This window comes from Dermochelys coriacea, chromosome 1 (genome assembly GCF_009764565.3).
Source record: "Dermochelys coriacea isolate rDerCor1 chromosome 1, rDerCor1.pri.v4, whole genome shotgun sequence".
Lineage (NCBI taxonomy): Eukaryota > Metazoa > Chordata > Testudines > Dermochelyidae > Dermochelys > Dermochelys coriacea.
Genome location: NC_050068.2, coordinates 200,262,155 through 200,281,928, shown reverse-complemented (window position 1 = coordinate 200,281,928; position 19,774 = coordinate 200,262,155). Strand labels below are relative to the sequence as shown.

Here is a 19,774-nt window from a genome sequence, read left to right as displayed (position 1 = left end):
AGAGTTTGGAGTGTGTTAAGCAAAGTTGAGGTGGATGGGCTGTCAGTCTCACTTCAGAAAAGAGAAGGGGTGTGTATTTATAGGATATTGTCAACTCAAATTTGGCCCAGAGTTTAGTCTTTGTGAAAACTAAGTTCCTTCAACACCCAAGAATAGTATAAATCAGTGATGCTCAGACCTCAGTGGTTCAGGAGCCAAATTAGCCACCAACATAACCCAAAAGAGCCACAGTAGTGTCACTTCATTGTTTCATTTACTGTAATATTATTCATATTTAAACAAGGGAAATACTTTTATTCTTACAGTAGCTAAATTAATAACTTAGTGCAAGTTGATAACATAATTGATCAATAACATAATAAAAGCATCCTGATTGGTTAATAATTAAATCACATAGTGTTTTAATATCATGTTCTGCAAAGAGCTACTGCTGCACACTCTGGCATAGCTTAACGATGGAGCACAGATCATTAAATAACCCTTTAAGAAGTAGTTTTGTGAGGCATTATACAGTGGATGTTTCCACTATGAAAGATACTTCCTAGAAGGGAAAAAATTATAGCTTCTTTTTCCTACTAATTTGACTCTACGTCTTCTAAAAATTTTTCCTCATCTTTCAAGTTTATCTGAACTATATGGACCCCATTTCCCATCCCCAGATGTTCTTTCAGCAACATTTCAACTCACTTTACCCAGCATCTTGCATAATCATATATACCAGTGCAGAATGGGTATAACATGCTACCAGTGTAGGGAAACCCTACATAGCTAAGAGATTATACTTAAATCGTTTACCTTACAGAAACAACCAAATGTCATTATGTACTGCACCCTTTCTCATGCTGCAGCTGTCAAATGTTCTAGGGTCATTGAGAATACACTGTGTTTCTGTTTTTATTTAATAGCTCTAGTGGCAACAGAGAGAAAAGGCATATTGTAACTCTAGTTTGCTGCCCTCTCTATGAAAGCATGAATACACCTCAAACCAGAAAGAACTTGTGATGCAATCATTTCATAATGAACTTTAGTTTATTCAGGCTTGTTTTACAAATTAGACATAATAAATTACATATAAAACAACACCTATTTACAAAGCAGTCATATACCATAGGCACCAGTACATATGAAAACAGCAGTCTCACACAAAATGCAATATAATCGTGAGTTGCTGAAATCAACAAGCCTTATTCTGCTCTCAGTTACACCAGCATACATAAGGAGAAACTCCACTGAAGCCAATAGTTACATAGGCATAAAACTGGGGTAAAGTCAGAATCTGGACCATGGTCAAGCCACATATTCTTTATTCACATTCAAGAGCTGCACCTGTAATAGGGAACACATCCCTAACGCAAATGGTATGTTTGAAAGGATACTGTCAGGTTAAAAATGGTGAGCCAAATTCAAAGGGGCTCTCTGATTAAGCTGGGTTTACAGGTGCTTTTTATGGCCAGTGTCAAAAAGCAGCTGAAACATAGGAGTGAATCTAGCCTTATATTTAAAAAACAAAACACAAGTGTTCTTATCTTCTTAGTAATAGCTTAGATTACTGAAACACATTGAAGCGTCTGTATAGTTTTTTACTGTTCAAAGGGCTGCACAAACATTCGATAATTAATCCTCAGAACACATCTATGAGGTAGGTAACAGTATTATCTCTATTACAAATGGGGAAACTCAGGGAGGAAGCTGAAATGGCTGAGGCAAGGTGACTAGCTGAGGAAGTGGAAGAAAAGGGATTAGACTCAGGAGTTGCTGAGTCTGCCAGATCATGCTGCATGGAATAAAACATTTTCCAAACTGAACAGACTTTTCACCATTTCTCTCAGCTTGGACAATGATAGTAGGCTTTCGATTACCCTACGGTTTCTAGTCAATTTCACTCTCAGGGTCATAGAATCATTGAAATGTACGGAACTTCAATAGATCACCTGGTCCAGCCCCTACACTGAGGCATGACTAAGTATTATCTAGACCATCCCACACACTAGCGCAGTTTTATAGCATGTGGGCTGCAAACAATGCAGAAAAATGTTGGTCTAAACAGAACCTATTCATCTGATTTTTTTTTTTTTTTTTTAAAGACTATGGAAATATTTCTTAGGGTTTTGATTTTTTAAAGCTTGTTTTTACAAAAATTCTAAATTTGGGGCCAAGTTTATCTTTTTAAATTTAAAACTCTATATTTACAGATATGGTGAAATGCACTTACTTTATGTCCAAATTCACTGTAACTACTTTTATAGTAAAAAGAAAAGGAATACTTGTGGCACCTTAGAGACTAACAAATTTATCTGAGCATAACCTTTCGTGAGCTACAGCTCACTTCATGGGATGCATCCGATGCAGTGAGCTGTAGCTCATGAAAGCTTATGCTTAAATAAATTTGTTAATCTCTAAGGTGCCACAAGTACTCCTTTTCTTTTTGCGGATACAGACTAACATGGCTGCTACTCTGAAACTTACTTTTATAGTGAACTGGAATGAAAATCCCTGGTGTCTTGTGATGGGCAAACTGCAATTCCAGGTAGAGTACGAATGAAATTACTTCACCAAAGGAAAGTATATGAATCCTCTGCTTATTTAAAAGCTTGTATTTCTGAATATCAGGAAAGCTTCTCTGCCACTGTGCAACACTAATCACGTTGCCAAAAAACAGAACGTATTTATAACTGGGTGTAATGTTCCACAGGACACACAGGAGCAGCAGCACCAGCAAATCACTGCAGAAATGAGGAAATTCATTCAACAGCTGTGGAATCATCCCTCAATCAAACTGCAGAAGGGTGCATATACCAATGAACATGTATCCCTGGAAATAAGAATACCTAGCACTTATATAACACTTCATATCTTTAAAGCACTTTACAAATGTTAGGGGCCCATTCAATGGGACTATTCTCTACTGAGTCAGGATCATCGATTTGAGGTTTACAGGATCAGGCCCTTCACCAGTGAGAAATATTATTATCCCCATACAACCCTAGCGTATGGTAGACAAACATGTACAATTGAGGACATCAAGTGTTCTGGATTACTATACGTAATACAGCACCCATATGACCCAGATCATTAAGCTAGGACAAAACCTTCCTCTAATATTACTTTTATTATCAGTTTATCATTGACTGCACTGGAATTAACTGCTGATTTACACTAGTATGAGAAGAGAAAAAGATCCTTAATATATAAGGCTCAAACTGATAATTCTCTAGTTTTCCTTGTCAACTTCTGAAATCCAATGGGCTTTACTCATTTTTTTTTCTCATCTGACATCCCAGCCCCAAACCTGGACATACCCTATTCTGATCTTGGAGCTGTGTTTTATTTGCACAACTTAAAAACACAATACAAATCCTCTGGAATCACAAAGCCATCCAAACAGTTTTAACTGTTGCACTCAGAAAAAAGAGACTATCCCATATTTTAAAATGATACCAACACTGTTCTCTTGGAGAATACCCAGCACTCAGTTGCACAAGCTCATGCTAGAAGGCATCTTCATCTGTATCAATGTCACTGTTTGCTTTCGTCAGTCTCTCAAGTTCCTCTCCATCCTACAGGAGCCGAAAAATGGAGGGGAAGAAGATATTAACAGCATTAGCAAATTTTCTTCTTGTTGTGATTGATTTTACGAATGTGACTACATGTGTTATTTGCTGTTAAATATCACTCTGGAATAGCACTGTGCAGAATTCCAAGGAAACTCCTCTTTCTGGGATAAATGAAGTTTCCCAGGACTAAATATAGACAATGCCCTCTGCTGCTCACAGACCATAATTATATTATAAACACTGCAGACTTATTTCTCAGTTCACCTGAATGTGAAGTCTAGGAGCAAGCCCCTTCCCCACAAAGATTTTCCTAGATTCTAAGCATCTGGATCTTTGTTCATAGAAGAACAGAAATTATAGCAGGAGGCTGGAGGAACTGATTCATGAGGAAGGGGCAACTACCATGTTGAAAATTCTTACATTAAAAATATCCTTACTTGCGTTTCTTTAAAAAAAACAAAAAACAAAAAACAAACTTACCTGAATTTCTTAAAACATCTTAGACTGTTAAAGCTGATTTTTTTTTAAATATCTAATTTATTTTCCTCCCATTTACGCTGTATGTTTACTTTCTGCATTTAGCTGAACCTAGGCTGTGAAAATAGACTAGGCAATTTTCCTTGTTTATAATCAGTTCCCCAGTATAATGCTGGGATATTTGGGTTTGATGGGGTATTTGTTTGCAAATGTTAAAAGAAAATGTTAAATCAAGCCAAGATGGCTGAAGGATCATCTGAGTTCCGAGCAGAGAGGTAAAGCTTCAGCCAGACCTCAGGAAACAAGAGGAAGCTACACATAGAAATATAGAGCTAAAACAAAGATATATTTACAAGACTGAGACTGATCTTGTGTCATTTAAATGAAAGTGACAATTTGGTTGAATTATGAGTCCACCCATAAGTGTAGTGAACTATGAACGGCCAACTGGGTAAAAAGTCTGAGAGAGAGGGAGTCAACCAGAGACATGAGCATTTCAAAGCCTTACCCCGCTGGATCGCTCCCAGATCTCACCAAGGAGTTTGTTCCTCTCCTGCTGAGTGGCATATTCCAGGCCTTGATGTTTGCTGGCATTGTAGATAAATATGGACAGAAGCACCACAGGTGCTTCCAAGAAGAAGTCCAGAGAAGGCTTAAAGTCAAAGATGACAATGGACACAATGGTGATGATCACAGTGGTGATCTGCGCAGTCAGGACGTGGAACATGTTGTCTCGGAACTTCAGGATGAAGGCCACAGACAGCCCCAGGAAGGCAGTGACAAAAATGAGAGCTACAGAGAACACATTGTGACCATGAAAGAAGCCACAGTACTCTATCTGCCAATGGTTCTCAGAGCGCAAGCCCAGCACCAGCCCATTGAACAGCACCCCGAAGACGTACAGCTTGCTATTCTGCACGAAGATACTTTCATTGAGCTGGTCCCCTTCCTTCAGGATCTTTTCATTATAGATGTTGGCCAAAGCAGAGATGAAACACTGCACTATTATCAGCAGATGGCCCAAGCCGAGGCGGAGAGGTTTCAGTGCTCCTGCAGTGGTAGCAGTGACATTCCACCTGAAGCTGGAAAAGAACCCGGTTACCGTACAGTTGTCTCCTCCCGAGCACTCTTCCTCTGGCCTGGTGTACTGAAGGCAGTGATTAGATGAGCTGAAAAACATGTCATGATGAAATCCGTGTGTGACCAAGCTGTGCTGATTGCTTCCGGTCCCTGCAGTCAGGGCTATGATGGATAGGAACAAAATCAGTAGAGATGCCCATTGCACCCAGGAGAGCTGCCGTCTGTGTGGAGACAAAAAACCCCAAACCTTTAGAGTACAGGGACAGGAGTTCAGCATCTTGAAAACAAATGACACATGGCACGGAGAAACCTCCACACCATAGGCAAACCCAGAGAGAGAGGGTAAAATCTCAGCTCCATTGAGCAGATAAAATTCCCATTAACTTCAATGAGGTGAGGATTTCCCTAGAGCTTCATCTCAGACACCAAAGAGGCAGTGTGCTCAAGTGCCTCCCCCAACTGCCTATGAGGAGCCAAGGGAGTTTCTACATGATTCACAGTGGAGACACAATTATAATACAATAACGATTCTATCTATTACAGGAGAATGAAGGACAGACAAATTTGCTGAAATTTAAACTTGTGGTTCCAATTAAGTTAAGTATTTCATACCTACCATAACACTTAAACCACTAAGCCATTATTCTCGCTTGTAAGCCAAAGACTACAGAAAATACAGAGCATTAAAAATTACTGGTTTCAGAGTAGCAGCCGTGTTAGTCTGTATTCGCAAAAAGAAAAGGAGTACTTGTGGCACCTTAGAGACTAACAAATTTATTTGAGCATAAGCTTTCGTGAGCTACAGCTCACTTCATCGGATGCATCCGATGAAGTGAGCTGTAGCTCACGAAAGCTTATGCTCTAATAAATTTGTTAGTCTCTAAGGTGCCACAAGTACTCCTTTTCTTTTTTTTAAAAATTACTATAGCTTTCATGTGGAGAGAAAGAATCCAGCATAACTTCCCCAATGTTTTATTTGCTTTCATAGCTACTTACTTTAGCACTATCCTGAATAGGAGCGCTGTTGTTATAATGATAAAATTTGAGAACAATACAGCCATGGCCTAGAAAAAGAGGATAGGGAAAAAATTACAATCCAGACAGAATCTGACCAAGAAAAATCAACTCACAGTGTTCATCTGTCAGAAGACCCCAGAGTAAAAAGTGATCATATTGGGACTGACCTTTCATTCAGGGCGAAATTCGATCTTGCAAGGCGGAACCACACAAGATCCTAAATGACTTGCCAGTTCCACATTAATGGCTTAAGTGGTGCACAGAACCTTTGCTAGCTTTTTCTGCAATGGGGCAGTTTTCACCCTGGGCTAAACAGAGATGGAAAAACTTCCACCGACTTCAGTGAGCGCTGGATCAAGCACTTTGGGCAAATAAATTTCTCTTACAGCCATGAGTTAGATTTTTAATACATAGAATATTCAGTCACTTAAATTGTGGTGTGCGTTCAGATTTTTTTTGCTGTTTGTACTTTGAGATTGTAAGAAAGCTCAAACATCAACAGTGCGCATGAAAACAAACGTTTAAATCACAGTTCTACTCTGGAAAGTGATTGTGTAAAAATGGCTCCTTCCTAATCCTATTGTCTTTGAGTATCAGAGTCAGATCTACTGATTTTACTGGGGGGAAGGGGAGAGAATGTGGAGCGCTTGTTATTTTTTTACTCTGGCTAGCCATGCATAACCAATACAGCTCCCGGAGTCTATTCTGGCTCACTCATCAACAGAATTGTCAACTAGGTACCAATTACAAGACTAAGGCTTTGTCAAACTGGCAACTGAACAGCAAAACTTTTGTCTTTCAGAAGTGTTAAAAAAACACTTCCCCCGAAAGACAAAAGTTTAGGGTTGTTAAAAGTTGCGTAGTGCAGACATAGCCTAATGCTGTTGCACAGATGTAACAGAGCATAATTTGAAGACAACAGGTCTGCACAGGTATAACTGAAGGAAGAATCTGGTCTGCAAAATCTTCATTATTTGTGATAATGCATGGAAGGAAAGTACCCAGGGCAAGCTTTCAGCAGTATTAATTAAAATAACAACACTGTTTTATTTAGGAAATCAGAACAAATTTGATTTGGATACTTCATAAACAATGGCATTTTTCAGAGCGGAACCACACTTTAAAAAAAGTCTTAAGAGTCAGAATATTCTCAATTAGATTCCCACAGGGATGTGCTATAATCTTAACTATGTTCTCTAAGTCATTCCAGGCTGACTCAGCTAGGAAGTAGTGGGTTTCCATTAATATGTCTGGCAAGCCATGACCCTAGTCTTTAAACATGAACTGCCACGCGAAATTCAAAACTGAATTATTGCCCTCAACAACCAGGTTATGGGAATAACTGAAGATATCCGAGACTGCATAATTTATAGTACATCATTGGCACCAGAGGAGCAAGTGGCCATGAGAGACTTGTAGTATCTCATTCCAGAAAAAATATTTTTCTGGTGCAACTCTAATGAAACCAGAACAGGAACAGAGATTAAAAAGAATTTTTAAAAAATACTTTTCTGTCAAATGCCTCTCCTTATGTCACAGCCTGTTTAATAAAGAGTGATAAAACACAGAAATCTGGGTTTCATTTACCTTGAGTCTCCCCCTGCAATAGACCTTTACGAAGGAAGATCTCTTTATTACATAATAGATTTTAATCAAATATTTATATACATAATATCCATGTTGTGCATATATTCTGACCTTCATGACTTATGTCTTTAAATTCACAACCCTAACTTTGAATTAATGTTGTCTTGCATTAACCAATAAAAAGGGCAGTTCCTTTCCATTATAATCCAATGTATTATTTGCCAAGTAGCAGGTCACATTTTCCAGTATTGGGTTCTCATTTGATCAAAGATACAAAGTGCAATGAATATACCCAAGAGGTCAGAAATAAGGTTTCCTCTGATTTTCCTGACTTGTGAAATTAAAGTCTCCTTTTTAAAAACTGTTACTAGATCATTAAGCATAAAATTTCCTCAGTTCTGCTTTTAAGAGTAAGAAACATATTTGACTAAATAGGTGAATCCAGAACTGACAGAGGAGGTTCTTCAAGAGATGGACTAGCAGATACAGGGACAGATACACAATTGAAACACGTGCTCCATTTACATTTTGTTTTTGCTTTGTGGTCATCAATCAAAGTACAAAACCAAAATTTGTATTATGTCCTGTCTCTAACAGCCTATGGTGCAATATCTACCTGATCCTGTTTTCCAATATTTATTTACGAATGCCCCAAGGAACAAGATAACAAGGCAGAAATCAGAGCCAAATCTACCAGAGACCACTATGCAACACATGAGGTAACATCACATAAAATAAAATCTTATTTAGGAGCCACATTAAATAATTAAGAACAGCCACTGCTCCAAGCATAGAATCCTCAGTATTTCAGGCAGTCACTCATGCAAGTACTAATTAGACCCATACCTACCTAGTTTTTAAAATCACATGAGACAAGGCTTACAAGCATCTTCTTTCATGCAACTAGCTACTGTCCCTTCAACTGCAGCTTACCATGCCTTCCAAAATGTATTCAGCCCAGGATGCACTTAAATATCTGAAATGGTATTAATCATTCTTGTTTTACCATTACAGCACTACAATTTTAATAAACCTCTATGAAATATACCAGATCGAAAGTTAAAGACAAAGAGTTATAAAAAGGAAATGGAAGGTTTTGAACAGCATTCACACTAACGGAAGAGATACAAATTATTAATGTGTGTAAAAGCTTTCCATGTGATCTTTACAAAAGATCCCCTCAACCAAAAGCCAAGTTGCTTATTTAAGAAAATGACTGCCTGTGGATGTAACCTTTCAAACATCAGATCCTGTAATTATTCAGAGCATTATACCTGTGCTCACCTTTCAAAAGCTAAAAAAAACAGTCCATATGTTATTTTAAGTCACCCAGAACTTTTTTCCCCTAAAACCAGATGTTTGCAAACAAGGTAAAAGCAACAGTCCTGTTGACTATATGCTGTCCAGGCCAAAAATTTGAGCCTTAAAGGACAATTTTTTGAGACAGCCTGAGAGTGAAAATAAAGGTTTAGATTGAGTTTAACTATAGCTTCTCTAGTGTCATGAAAAATATATTGAGAATTCCCTGTTATTTTCTAGTCAACACTAATAAAACTTGAACAACAACAAAATAATAATACCAGTCTTAAAATGAAAATCCAAATTTTTCGGATCATTTGTAGATTGATTCCAGGTCCTATGAATAAAAGCAGCAAATGTCTGTCACACTGGATATTAGCTCAGGTACTGGAGGTAATTAAATGCAAAAAATCAGCATCCAAACTCTTTCCACCTCCCCTTCCTCCTTTTGGGGTTTGATCATAATGGTATCGGTGCAGAATGGAAGAAAGCAAAATACAGAAGTGACTGAATGAAGTCATTCATATAAAGACATTAATGGTAGGAGCCATATGGGGGGACAGGACCCAGAAACCCACCTTCAAAGCCAACAGATATGCTGAGCTCAAGAAAGGAGGAGGAAGGACCAAGTCTTGCATCACTTTGAAGCCATTCAACACTACCTCTAAATCAGGAAGGAAGTACATAATGCAGAAAGATTCTCTCTCAACTGGAAGCTACAGAACAGGATCCGATGGGCAGATGGATGGAAGGGCGTAATAGAAATGGTCCTTGTGTACAGGGCAGCCTTAGACAGATCAACTGCAGGACCATGAAACCCCAACTAGCAAACCTCCAACAAGAGAGAGACTTGCATCATTTCAATGCTATTTTATTTGGTCTGTGTATACTTACTGGTTGGAGGTTGGACAATACATAGAAAACAATCAGGTTATCCAAAAAGTACAGGAAGGCCGGAATTGACCACTTCATGTAGTTACAAAACTCCCTCCAGGAGGTGCATCCAAAGTCACTATATGAACGTCCCTCTAAAAGAAAAGGGAAAGAAATCAGTCAGTAAAATGAACTTGATTAGAATGATGGAAATCTGTGTGAAAGATTTCCCCTGTTAATGGAAGTGTGTTTTAATCCCCACCTTACAGGACAGCAATTGCTTTTTTTTGTTTTAAAGCAAATATAACGTTTGATGAATGGTGTCAGAATGACAGCCCTGGAGACCTTAGTCTTCCATTAATCCACAGGAGATACACAACACAAGCAGAGACAGTACTAGCTTCCCCATACTCTCTTGTCAATCTGCCTTAACCGAGCACCTAAAGCAACAACCTCGAAGGAGAGGAGTTCAGTCTCCACAGTCATTTGGTCTTCTGCCTCAGCAGAGACCATCAAGAAGGCTGGTGGTCCTTTTGCACAATACTGATTAGGAACTAGGATGAGACTGCCCATCATTATTGATGCCTAAAGAATGACAGTCAGATAGAAATGACTTTTGCTGACTACTGAGCAAGCCTAGATTTGAAACAATAACCAAGATGTAAGAGACATGCATATATACCACCAAAGTACAGTAGCATTTTACAGACAAAAAGACAGTCCCTGTTCCCAGAGAGCTTACAATCTATGACATAAAAAGACAAGACAAAACAGAGAGTGAGGAAGGGGAGAAGATGCAAGATTACACAGGGATTGTAAGCTCTTTATGGCAGGGATCACCTTTTTGTTCTGGGTTTGTATAGCACCTAGCATGCTGGGATCCTGGTCCATGACGGGGGTACCTACGTGATATGATAATACAAATTAAAAAAAAAAAATTACATGTGCTTAAATGTTCAGGGAATGTGTAATTTAAACATAGTGTAACTTTAAAAATGAATAGCCGTGAGTGTGGGGATGAGAGGAAGAGGAGAAAAAGAGATGTGTTTAAAGGCTCAAAAGGGGAAGGTGAATGGAGGAAATTTAGGTGGGAATGAGTTGACTAGTTTCAGCTTCCCCTCAAACTATATCAGATTTGAGGGGAGAAAGCCTGGAAGATAAATGTACCCTTAAGCATTCTCAATCATTAGTCATTTGAATGCAGGTCTGTGTCATTTTTTCCCTGCAATCTGACTACACTTTATTCCCAAATCAAAGAATTAAATTGCTTAGTAAAAGCTTGTAAAGCACTTTGGAATGACAGGTGATCTGTCCAGGAAATATACTGAAGGAGGAAAACAGCAGCATCAAACATGCAGTAGGTAGAAAACCTTCACTGGCAGAGATATGGATTGGATGACCTAATATGTCTTTCCATCTCTAGATCATCATCAGTGTGGACATTTGCCTATAAAGGCTTCACTTCTTTAAATGTGAACTTTAAAAAAACAGCATTTATTTACAGAGCACGTGAAAAAGGACACACACGCACTGGCATGTGTCATCCTCATCTTCCATGACAGGGAAGCTGGAAATTCTACTCAGATGACACTGACTGTTAGTGACATACCAACTACACTGTCCAGGCTGATAGCTCAACTCTTTCATGTGTCAGCCTTCAAGTAAATGCATGCAGCAGACATGTCACAGTGGCTTCTGGTTCAAACGTACTGATTGTTATATATATATATATATATAAACAATGTATATATATAGTGGATTATGAGGAAAAAGATCAATCTACTACAGTTAGGAAATCAACCCATTTTGGAAGACACGCCAGTTTTATCTACCCTTTTCATACAATAGCTTGTTGGGTGCTACAGTTACTTGTGAAAAAAAAATATTCAGTTTAGTTTGCTTTTTAAACACGGGCTGTGCACTGAATTTATGATCTGCCTGAACCTGGCTTTTTCATTAACATTTGTGGAAATCAGTATTTCACTCAAGTTCCTTTTCAGTCTCTATTACAAAACGGTAGAAGTCCCAAAAGGCTATCATTCTCTCCTGTACAAAAATATCAGTCTTCTACTATACTGCTTTATGAAACGGTAAGTTTGACCACTGATCTTTTTCACTTTATGAAGAAGCTACAGAGAGGTTGAGTGGAAAAGAAGGAACTGCAATCAACAATAATTTACTATTCTCTTGTGCCTTTCCTACGAGTCTCTCCAAGGGCTTTATAAACACTAAACAAGCCTTACAAAACTTACACTGGAAAAACTGGAGAACAGAGTAGTTAAGGGATTTGTTCAAAGAATACAGTGATGGAGCCAAGGAGTAGAACAAGAAATTCTCATTTCCAATTCTACGCTTGAACCACAGGACCACTCCCTTCCTTCTAAGGTTGAAGAATATTGTATCTAACAAACTACAGGGAGAATTTTGCTTGACAGAATATAGTTACCTAAAATGAAATTCAGGCAGATCACCAAAAAATCTTTAATGACCACAAAAGTGATCAGAAACTGATGTCTCATCTGAAGAAAAAAGAAAAGAAAAAGAAAAGAAGTACTCCAAACACCATGCATTCTGCTGGGACACTGAATCAGCACCGACTCAGAAGGAAGAGTATAGCCTACTGAATCACTGAGAGACAGAGGCTCCTTGGCAAAGGATCCCCTGTTCTTTGCAAACAACTTACCTCAGACCTGACCAACTCACTATAGCAAACATGTTTTGCAGGGTAATTAACCATAAATAGTAATATACAAGGTATCTATGGAAAGCTTGTAACTTTTCAAGATTCATAACCATTGCAATATGCATGTATGGGCAATATTTAAGGAACAATTTAGTTATACTGAAAGTATGCTTTATGGACTTGGAGCAGAATAAGTCACCAGGGGATAATGTGTCTCTGTGATGGCTCATTCAGACAGGAAGGAAATGTCACCCCCTGTCCTGGTTAGCCAGTGATGAAGGTTCAATTGTCTAGCCTTGGTCCCTCTCAAGATTTTCAATGGAAAACCATCAGAGGTAACTGCAAACTATCAAAACCACTTGGAGGTAAAAAAGAAACACTACAACAATTACCAGAGAATTACCCTGCCTATGAACAGAGACAAAAGATTGTTTCAGTATAACACAGAGCATGGAGAAATACTCTATATACTTCTACTGAGGAGGAAACATATTGAGGTGGAGGAGTGTTCAGGAGTATATGAAAAATTAGACCCTGGTCTGTGAAGCCAGCCAGATCTGCCACTGCCTGTACTACTAAATTTTTTTTTTATTTTGGAGGGGCAGGGGGGAAACCTACTTTTTTAGATAGGAAAGGTAATTATTAATTAACTTAGATCCAGGTTCACCCTTTAGGATTTTGCTTTGTATTTTAACCATTTGTTTCCACCACTCTCTCATTTCCAGTGGAACATCTATTCTTTCTTAAATAAATTTTCTTTTAAAGTGCTTGTAAGTGCTGTACACTATATAGGGGAAAGGATTTAAGGTAAAACTGGCAAACTGCAGAACACTGTGCTTTTGGGGGCAAAGGATCTGGGATTTCTGAAAATAGCTAGTGTCAGGAACTGGATATCACACGGGAACTCTCAAAGGGACTCAGGGACCAGGGTGCACCTACTGTTAATCTGAAAGGTAAAGACAGTGCTGGCACAGCTCAGAGGAGAGTGCTTCAGTGGCTGACAGGCTGGCATTAGGGAGCTGATGCCCAGCTAGGCACAGGCAAGACTCCCTCACGCTGAAGGCAGAGGGTAATAAGACGACTAGTCCTGGATATCCCGAGAGCCATAACAGTCACCATCAGCACTTTTTACAGCTTTCGGTAACCAAGCCTGACCCTGGCTTAGCTGACAAAATCTGAAGAGATCACAGACCCAGGGCTTGTCTTCACTTCAGAGTTAACTCAAGTTATACCTTGAGTGTTGCCTCTAGCTCCAGTCCTATCCATACACAAAAACCCTTCACTACAGCATGATAGTGCTTTTAACTTGAGTTGGCTGCCTGTCAGGGTGTACAGGCTATGGGTATGTCAACACTACAGAGACTATACCAGCATAAGTATACCAGCACAGTCCCATAGTGCAGACACAGTCTAGGTCAACAGAAGGGGTTTTTCTGTTAGCGTACGAATACCACCTCCACGAATAATGTCAGCTACACTGATGGAAGCACCGTCAACATGGCTGAGTCTACAGTGGGGTCTATGCCAATATAAATTCCATATGTAGACCAACGCCACAGCTTGAGTTTGTCAGATGCTAACACAATCATTCTGTGCTGCTTATATAATTGCTCTGTACTATTTCATAGTGTAACCTCCGTCACTCAAGCTACACGAACTCAAGAGAGTTAGTCGAGTACAGAGTGTAACTCAAGTTAACTCTCAGTGAAGATACTGTCCCTGTTACCACTGCAAATAGGCTCCCCGTTACCATTGCAAATAGGCTATACCATGATACACCACGTGTATAGTACAATTACTGTACATTTGAATCCATCATACAAGAGCAGAGGAATGTCAAAATTAAGGTGAACATTTCCTAACAGATTTTAAACCTTATGAACTTACCTTTTGTTGTTATCCAGAGTGCCATTGTCATACATAGCACCAATTTAACTAGTTCAGAGCACACATTCACAGTTGCCGGAAGGTAATCGTATTTATTATCTGTGAAATTCAGCAAAATTATTATAGCAAATAAACAGTCATATTTCTCCAACTTTTCCAATCGCATTTAGAGTGACAGAAAGAGCACAACAATTCCATGAGAACCGCTTAAACGCATCAATTAAAAAGTTTTGACCAGGGCCCATAAACAACGCACACTTTGTAAGTTAAGATTATGTTCATGACCTTAATTATAAATACTCCATATTTTCAATGGCACACAACTTCTTGAACATTTCACTTTCCAGGCTGAAGTTTTCCATGCTTGGTCTCAAACTCACAAAATTTGAATTCTTCAGGAAAAGTTGAGTACAATTGGTTCAGCCATTGCTACTGAAAGATGAAAAATCATACTTTCCCAATTTAAGTAAATTTGAGCTTTGCTCACACAAAACAAAACAAAACTGACAATTTTACAAGTTTGAGGTTGCTAAGTTGGCTAACCCTTCTTCAAGGATTAGACCCTTTCATTGTTAGCCAGAATTATTGTAAGTATTTAAAATCTGTTTCACACATACTCTTTGTCAGTTTTTACTAAAGTTGGCAGCCATAATACTATATAGTAACAAAAGGTCTGATCCTGAAAGACTGACTTCTGTGGGAGTTGAGGGCACAGCACCTTCCAATATCAGGCACATCAGGGCTAAACAGAAGGTTTTCAGCATAGAAAAAACTCTCTTTGCTGACAGATTCCAATGCACAACATCATCATCATCATCATCATCTAGCTCTTATATCACTTTTGTCATCAGTAGATCTGAAAAAGCTTTAAATGAAAGAGTTGCCATACCCCCATTTTACAGATGGGGAAACAGAGGCACAGACTTGCCCAAGGTTACCCAGCAGGTCAGTTGCAGAATGAGGAATAGAATCTAGGTCTCCCGAGTCCAGTGCTCTATCCATTATCAAGAGGTTTTCATAACAATTTTTTTGGTGGCCTCAGAGTGTGGCCACCAACTTGCTGGTGGCTGCTCTGACAATTTTTCCTAAAATACTTAATTAACTTTAGAAAAACAAATAAATATGCACAGGTACATGTCCAAATCATTGCAATCTATGTAGGGTGTTTTCTTTTTACAGACTCAATAATAAAAATAGTGTACAGCTGTCTCTATTCTTTATTGGTCCTAAACAGAATAGAACACAAATAAGGTGTTGTGAACGTTCTTGTCATTTTTCTTATTGTTTCTGTTGCTTTTTTTTAGTTGCCCTTTTTTTAAAAAAAAAAAATTAAAGACTTGTTAGCTACTGTGTGTGCTGTGAAAAGTGATATTAACAAACACACAAATATCACTTTTCACAACAGACTTACTCAGCCCTGGCAAGCCCAGGGACAACTTAAGCCTTGGATGAGGAGGCAGGTACAGAGGCAGCAGGGGCCAGGGGTGATGGGGCACTGGGAGAGGCAGTGAGGGGCAGAGGCCATAGGGCGATGAGCTTGAGGCCAGAGCCCATCACCATGCACCCAGGGAATGGAGCCCGAAGCCCCAGGCCCAGGTGACAGAGCCCGAAGCCCCCTGATTGGAGCCTGCCACCTGAGGGCTGAAGCCCATTCCCACTGCCCCGGGGAAGGTGAGGAACTCACTGGCTGCCTATTCCTCCAGCTTATGTCTCTCCGGAGGGAGGCAGGGCCCAACCTCTTCTGGTAGTCCCTGGGGAGGGGGTGCTGTTTTGCGCCCACCCTGCCCCCCCATCACGGCCCAGGAGGCTGTGGCCTCAAGAAAAGCCCCCGGTGGACGCGTGCGGCCACATTTGAGAAACACTGCACTAGACCACACTGCTCCCCCAGAAACAGAATCTGTACTAAAACATTTATGCTCCTAACAAACCTTCAAACCAAACAAAAGGCAAGGATAAACATATGGCTTGAATGGGACACCAAACCTACAATATCTATTGTAAATATATTTGCAATAGAGTGGTTTAATCTCAGCATCAACATTGTTTTACCCCAAGTAGAAAACTCTAATTTCTGCACGTAATACATTATATATTAAATATCTGACCTTACCTTCGTTGGCGGAATACTTCATCAGGAGAATACGACTTGAGCCCAAGGTAACAAATGCTCCTCCTAGCAGGAAGGTGTACAAGGCTGACTTTGAGCACCATAGAGATGAGCTGCACCATTTGGTCTCCATTCTGCTGTCTGGACGTCAATGCCCTTTGGACAACAAAATGAAAATACCTTGTACATGTATTTTCAAACATTGATAAGCGATATCTAAGCACACATGGTTTTATTGCATTCTGGAGCCCTTCCATAGTTTCAGTCTATTGCTACTTTGGAAAATCGCTGAACAGCAGCAAAAGATACACAACATGCACTGAATGCTCCAGGGAAAGACCCAAAAAAGCAATGCTGGGAGAGGGATGTGTTTGTACAATGCTGAATAACTATTAAACAAATGTTTCAGAGTAGCAGCCGTGTTAGTCTGTATTCGCAAAAAGAAAAGGAGTACCGGTGGCACCTTAGAGACTAACAAATTTATTAGAGCATAAGCTTTCATGAGCTACAGCTCACTTCATCGGATGCATTTGGTGGAAAAAACAGAGGAGAGATTTATATACACACACACAGAGAACATGAAACAATGGGTTTATCATACATACTGTAAGGAGAGTGATCACTTAAGATAAGCCATCACCAGCAGCGGGGGGGGGGAAAGGAGGAAAGCCTTTCATGGTGACAAGGCTGTCACGGCTAACCTGGTGGCTGAACTTTGTGACTTTGTCCTGACCCGTAACTATTTCACATTTGGTGACAATGTATACCTTCAAATCAGCGGCACTGCGATGGGTACCCGCATGGCCCCACAGTATGCCAACATTTTTATGGCTGACTTAGAACAACGCTTCCTCAGCTCTCGTCCCCTAATGCCCCTACTCTACTTGCGCTACATTGATGACATCTTCATCATCTGGACCCATGGAAAAGAAGCTCTTGAGGCATTCCACCATGATTTCAACAATTTCCATCCCACCATCAACCTCAGCCTGGACCAGTCCACACAAGAGATCCACTTCCTGGACACTACGGTGCTAATAAGCGATGGTCACATAACCACCACCCTATATCGGAAACCTACTGACCGCTATTCCTACCTACATGCCTCTAGCTTTCATCCAGATCATACCACTCGATCCATTGTCTACAGCCAAGCGCTACGATATAACCGCATTTGCTCCAACCCCTCAGACAGAGACAAACACCTACAAGATCTCTATCATGCATTCCTACAACTACAATACCCACCTGCTGAAGTGAAGAAACAGATTGACAGAGCCAGAAGAGTACCCAGAAGTCACCTACTACAGGACAGGCCCAACAAAGAAAACAACAGAACGCCACTAGCCATCACCTTCAGCCCCCAACTAAAACCTCTCCAACGCATCATCAAGGATCTACAACCTATCCTGAAGGACGAGCCATCGCTCTCACAGATCTTGGGAGACAGACCAGTCCTTGCTTACAGACAGCCCCCCAATCTGAAGCAAATACTCACCAGCAACCACACACCACACAACAGAACCACTAACCCAGGAACCTATCCTTGCAACAAAGCCCGTTGCCAACTCTGTCCACATATCTATTCAGGGGATACCATCATAGGGCCTAATCACATCAGCCACACTATCAGAGGCTCCTTCACCTGCGCATCTACCAATGTGATATATGCCATCATGTGCCAGCAATGCCCCTCTGCCATGTACATTGGCCAAACTGGACAGTCTCTACGTAAAAGAATGAATGGACACAAATCAGACGTCAAGAATTGTAACATTCAAAAACCAGTTGGAGAACACTTCAATCTCTCTGGTCACTCGATCACAGACCTAAGAGTGGCTATACTTCAGATATACTTCAACAAAAAAGCTTCAAAAACAGACTCCAACGAGAGACTGCTGAATTGGAATTAATTTGCAAACTGGATACAATTAACTTAGGCTTGAATAGAGACTGGGAATGGATGAGTCATTACACAAAGTAAAACTATTTCCCCATGGTATTTCTCCCTCCCACCCCACCCCCCACTGTTCCTCTGATATTCTTGTTAACTGCTGGAATTAGCCTACCTTGCTTGTCACCATGAAAGGTTTTCCTCCTTTCCCCCCCCTGCTGCTAGTGATGGCTTATCTTAAGTGATCACTCTCCTTACAGTGTGTATGATAAACCCATTGTTTCATGTTCTCTGTGTGTGTGTGTGTATATAAATCTCTCCTCTGTTTTTTCCACCAAATGCATCCGATGAAGTGAGCTGTAGCTCACGAAAGCTTATGCTCTAATAAATTTGTTAGTCTCTAAGGTGCCACCGGTACTCCTTTTCTTTTTATTAAACAAATGGCATATTTTGGTATCTCCCTGTTCTTTTATGACGTGTCACATTTAAAAAAACAATTTGCTGAGTCTCATGTGCTGAAACAAGATCTCATTCATTTCCACAGAGACCAACTAGAGTAGTCCAAACCCCTACACGAACCTCTCAGTCTCACTAACAACATATATTAACACGATCAAGACTTATTTTTACTATCATTGAGTTACCTGAAGCACCGGAATTAGGAAACAAGAATGCAAAACAGAAACCCTCTCCTGTTTCTTATGGGTGCAGCTGCTAAGACACAGAGCAGGGGGAAGCCCCAAACTTTGTTTCACTAAGAGCCAAGCCGGCAAACGGCCCGGATCAGGCGTCGGCACGGGAGAGGCGGCAGGTGGCCGGAACGTGGCTATACAGACGTGGCACGAGCAGATGCCCGGCCCGGTGCTTGACCTAGAAAGCCGGAGGCCCTGACATGGGGCCAACGCCGACCGCCGCCAGGGGCGCTTCCCGCGCGAGACCCGGGCCCGGGGAGCCCGTTGCTCTGAGCTGCGGCGGGGCGCGCGCTCGCTCGCGCACACGCCGCGCCAGCGCCGCTCCCCAGGGCTCCCGCGCCGGCCCCGCCACCACGATCGACGCCGCATCGCGGGCCCCTCGGCGCGGGGGCAGCGAGCGACACGCGCCCCCACAGCTCCCAGACCCCGCCCCTCCCTGGGCTCACCAGGCGGCAGCAGCAGCAGCTCCCTCGCCCAACATCGCACGCACGCGCGGCGACAGTTAGCGGCCTGTCCCTTGTCGCTTAGTCACGTGGGGAACCACCCCCTCCCCGACAGTCATGTGATTCCTCCCTCATGCAGCGTACTGCGCACGTCCTTTCTCCTCTTCCTTATCCGGCCCGC

The 19,774-nt window shown here is 40.9% G+C and overlaps 1 protein-coding gene across 5 annotated transcripts; it reads right to left on the bottom strand.

The window, feature by feature from the left end:
* Positions 1-1,010: 1,010 nt before the first annotated feature.
* Positions 1,011-19,739, bottom strand: SLC35A5 (solute carrier family 35 member A5). 5 transcript variants are annotated; one of them, XM_038386946.2, is made up of 7 exons: positions 19,597-19,736; positions 16,568-16,720; positions 14,458-14,556; positions 9,909-10,042; positions 6,108-6,175; positions 4,540-5,332; positions 1,011-3,557 (listed from the first exon to the last, which is right to left on the bottom strand). In XM_038386946.2, exons 2-7 carry the CDS (start codon positions 16,695-16,697, stop codon positions 3,489-3,491), a joined length of 1,293 nt encoding a protein of 430 aa, XP_038242874.1. In that variant the 5' UTR covers positions 16,698-16,720; positions 19,597-19,736; the 3' UTR covers positions 1,011-3,488. The 5 variants fall into 5 exon arrangements, with proteins under 5 accessions (XP_038242874.1, XP_038242871.1, XP_043367685.1 ...); XM_038386943.2 differs by lacking the exon at positions 19,597-19,736 and adding an exon at positions 19,103-19,462; XM_043511750.1 differs by lacking the exon at positions 19,597-19,736 and adding an exon at positions 19,162-19,357.
* Between the last annotated feature and the right edge of the window lie 35 nt (positions 19,740-19,774).

What these genes read in the sequence shown, in the direction of transcription:
- SLC35A5 (XM_038386946.2), bottom strand. Translation starts at nt 16,697, where the DNA reads ATGGAGACCAAATGGTGCAGCTCATCTCTATGGTGCTCAAAGTCAGCC. An exon ending in ACTCTGGATAACAACAAAAG is followed by an intron (nt 10,043 to 14,457) that starts GTAAGTTCATAA and finishes CTTTTCTTTTAG; the next exon opens with AGGGACGTTCATATAGTGAC. An exon ending in TCTGGGAGCGATCCAGCGGG is followed by an intron (nt 3,558 to 4,539) that starts GTAAGGCTTTGA and finishes CGGCTCCTGTAG; the next exon opens with GATGGAGAGGAACTTGAGAG.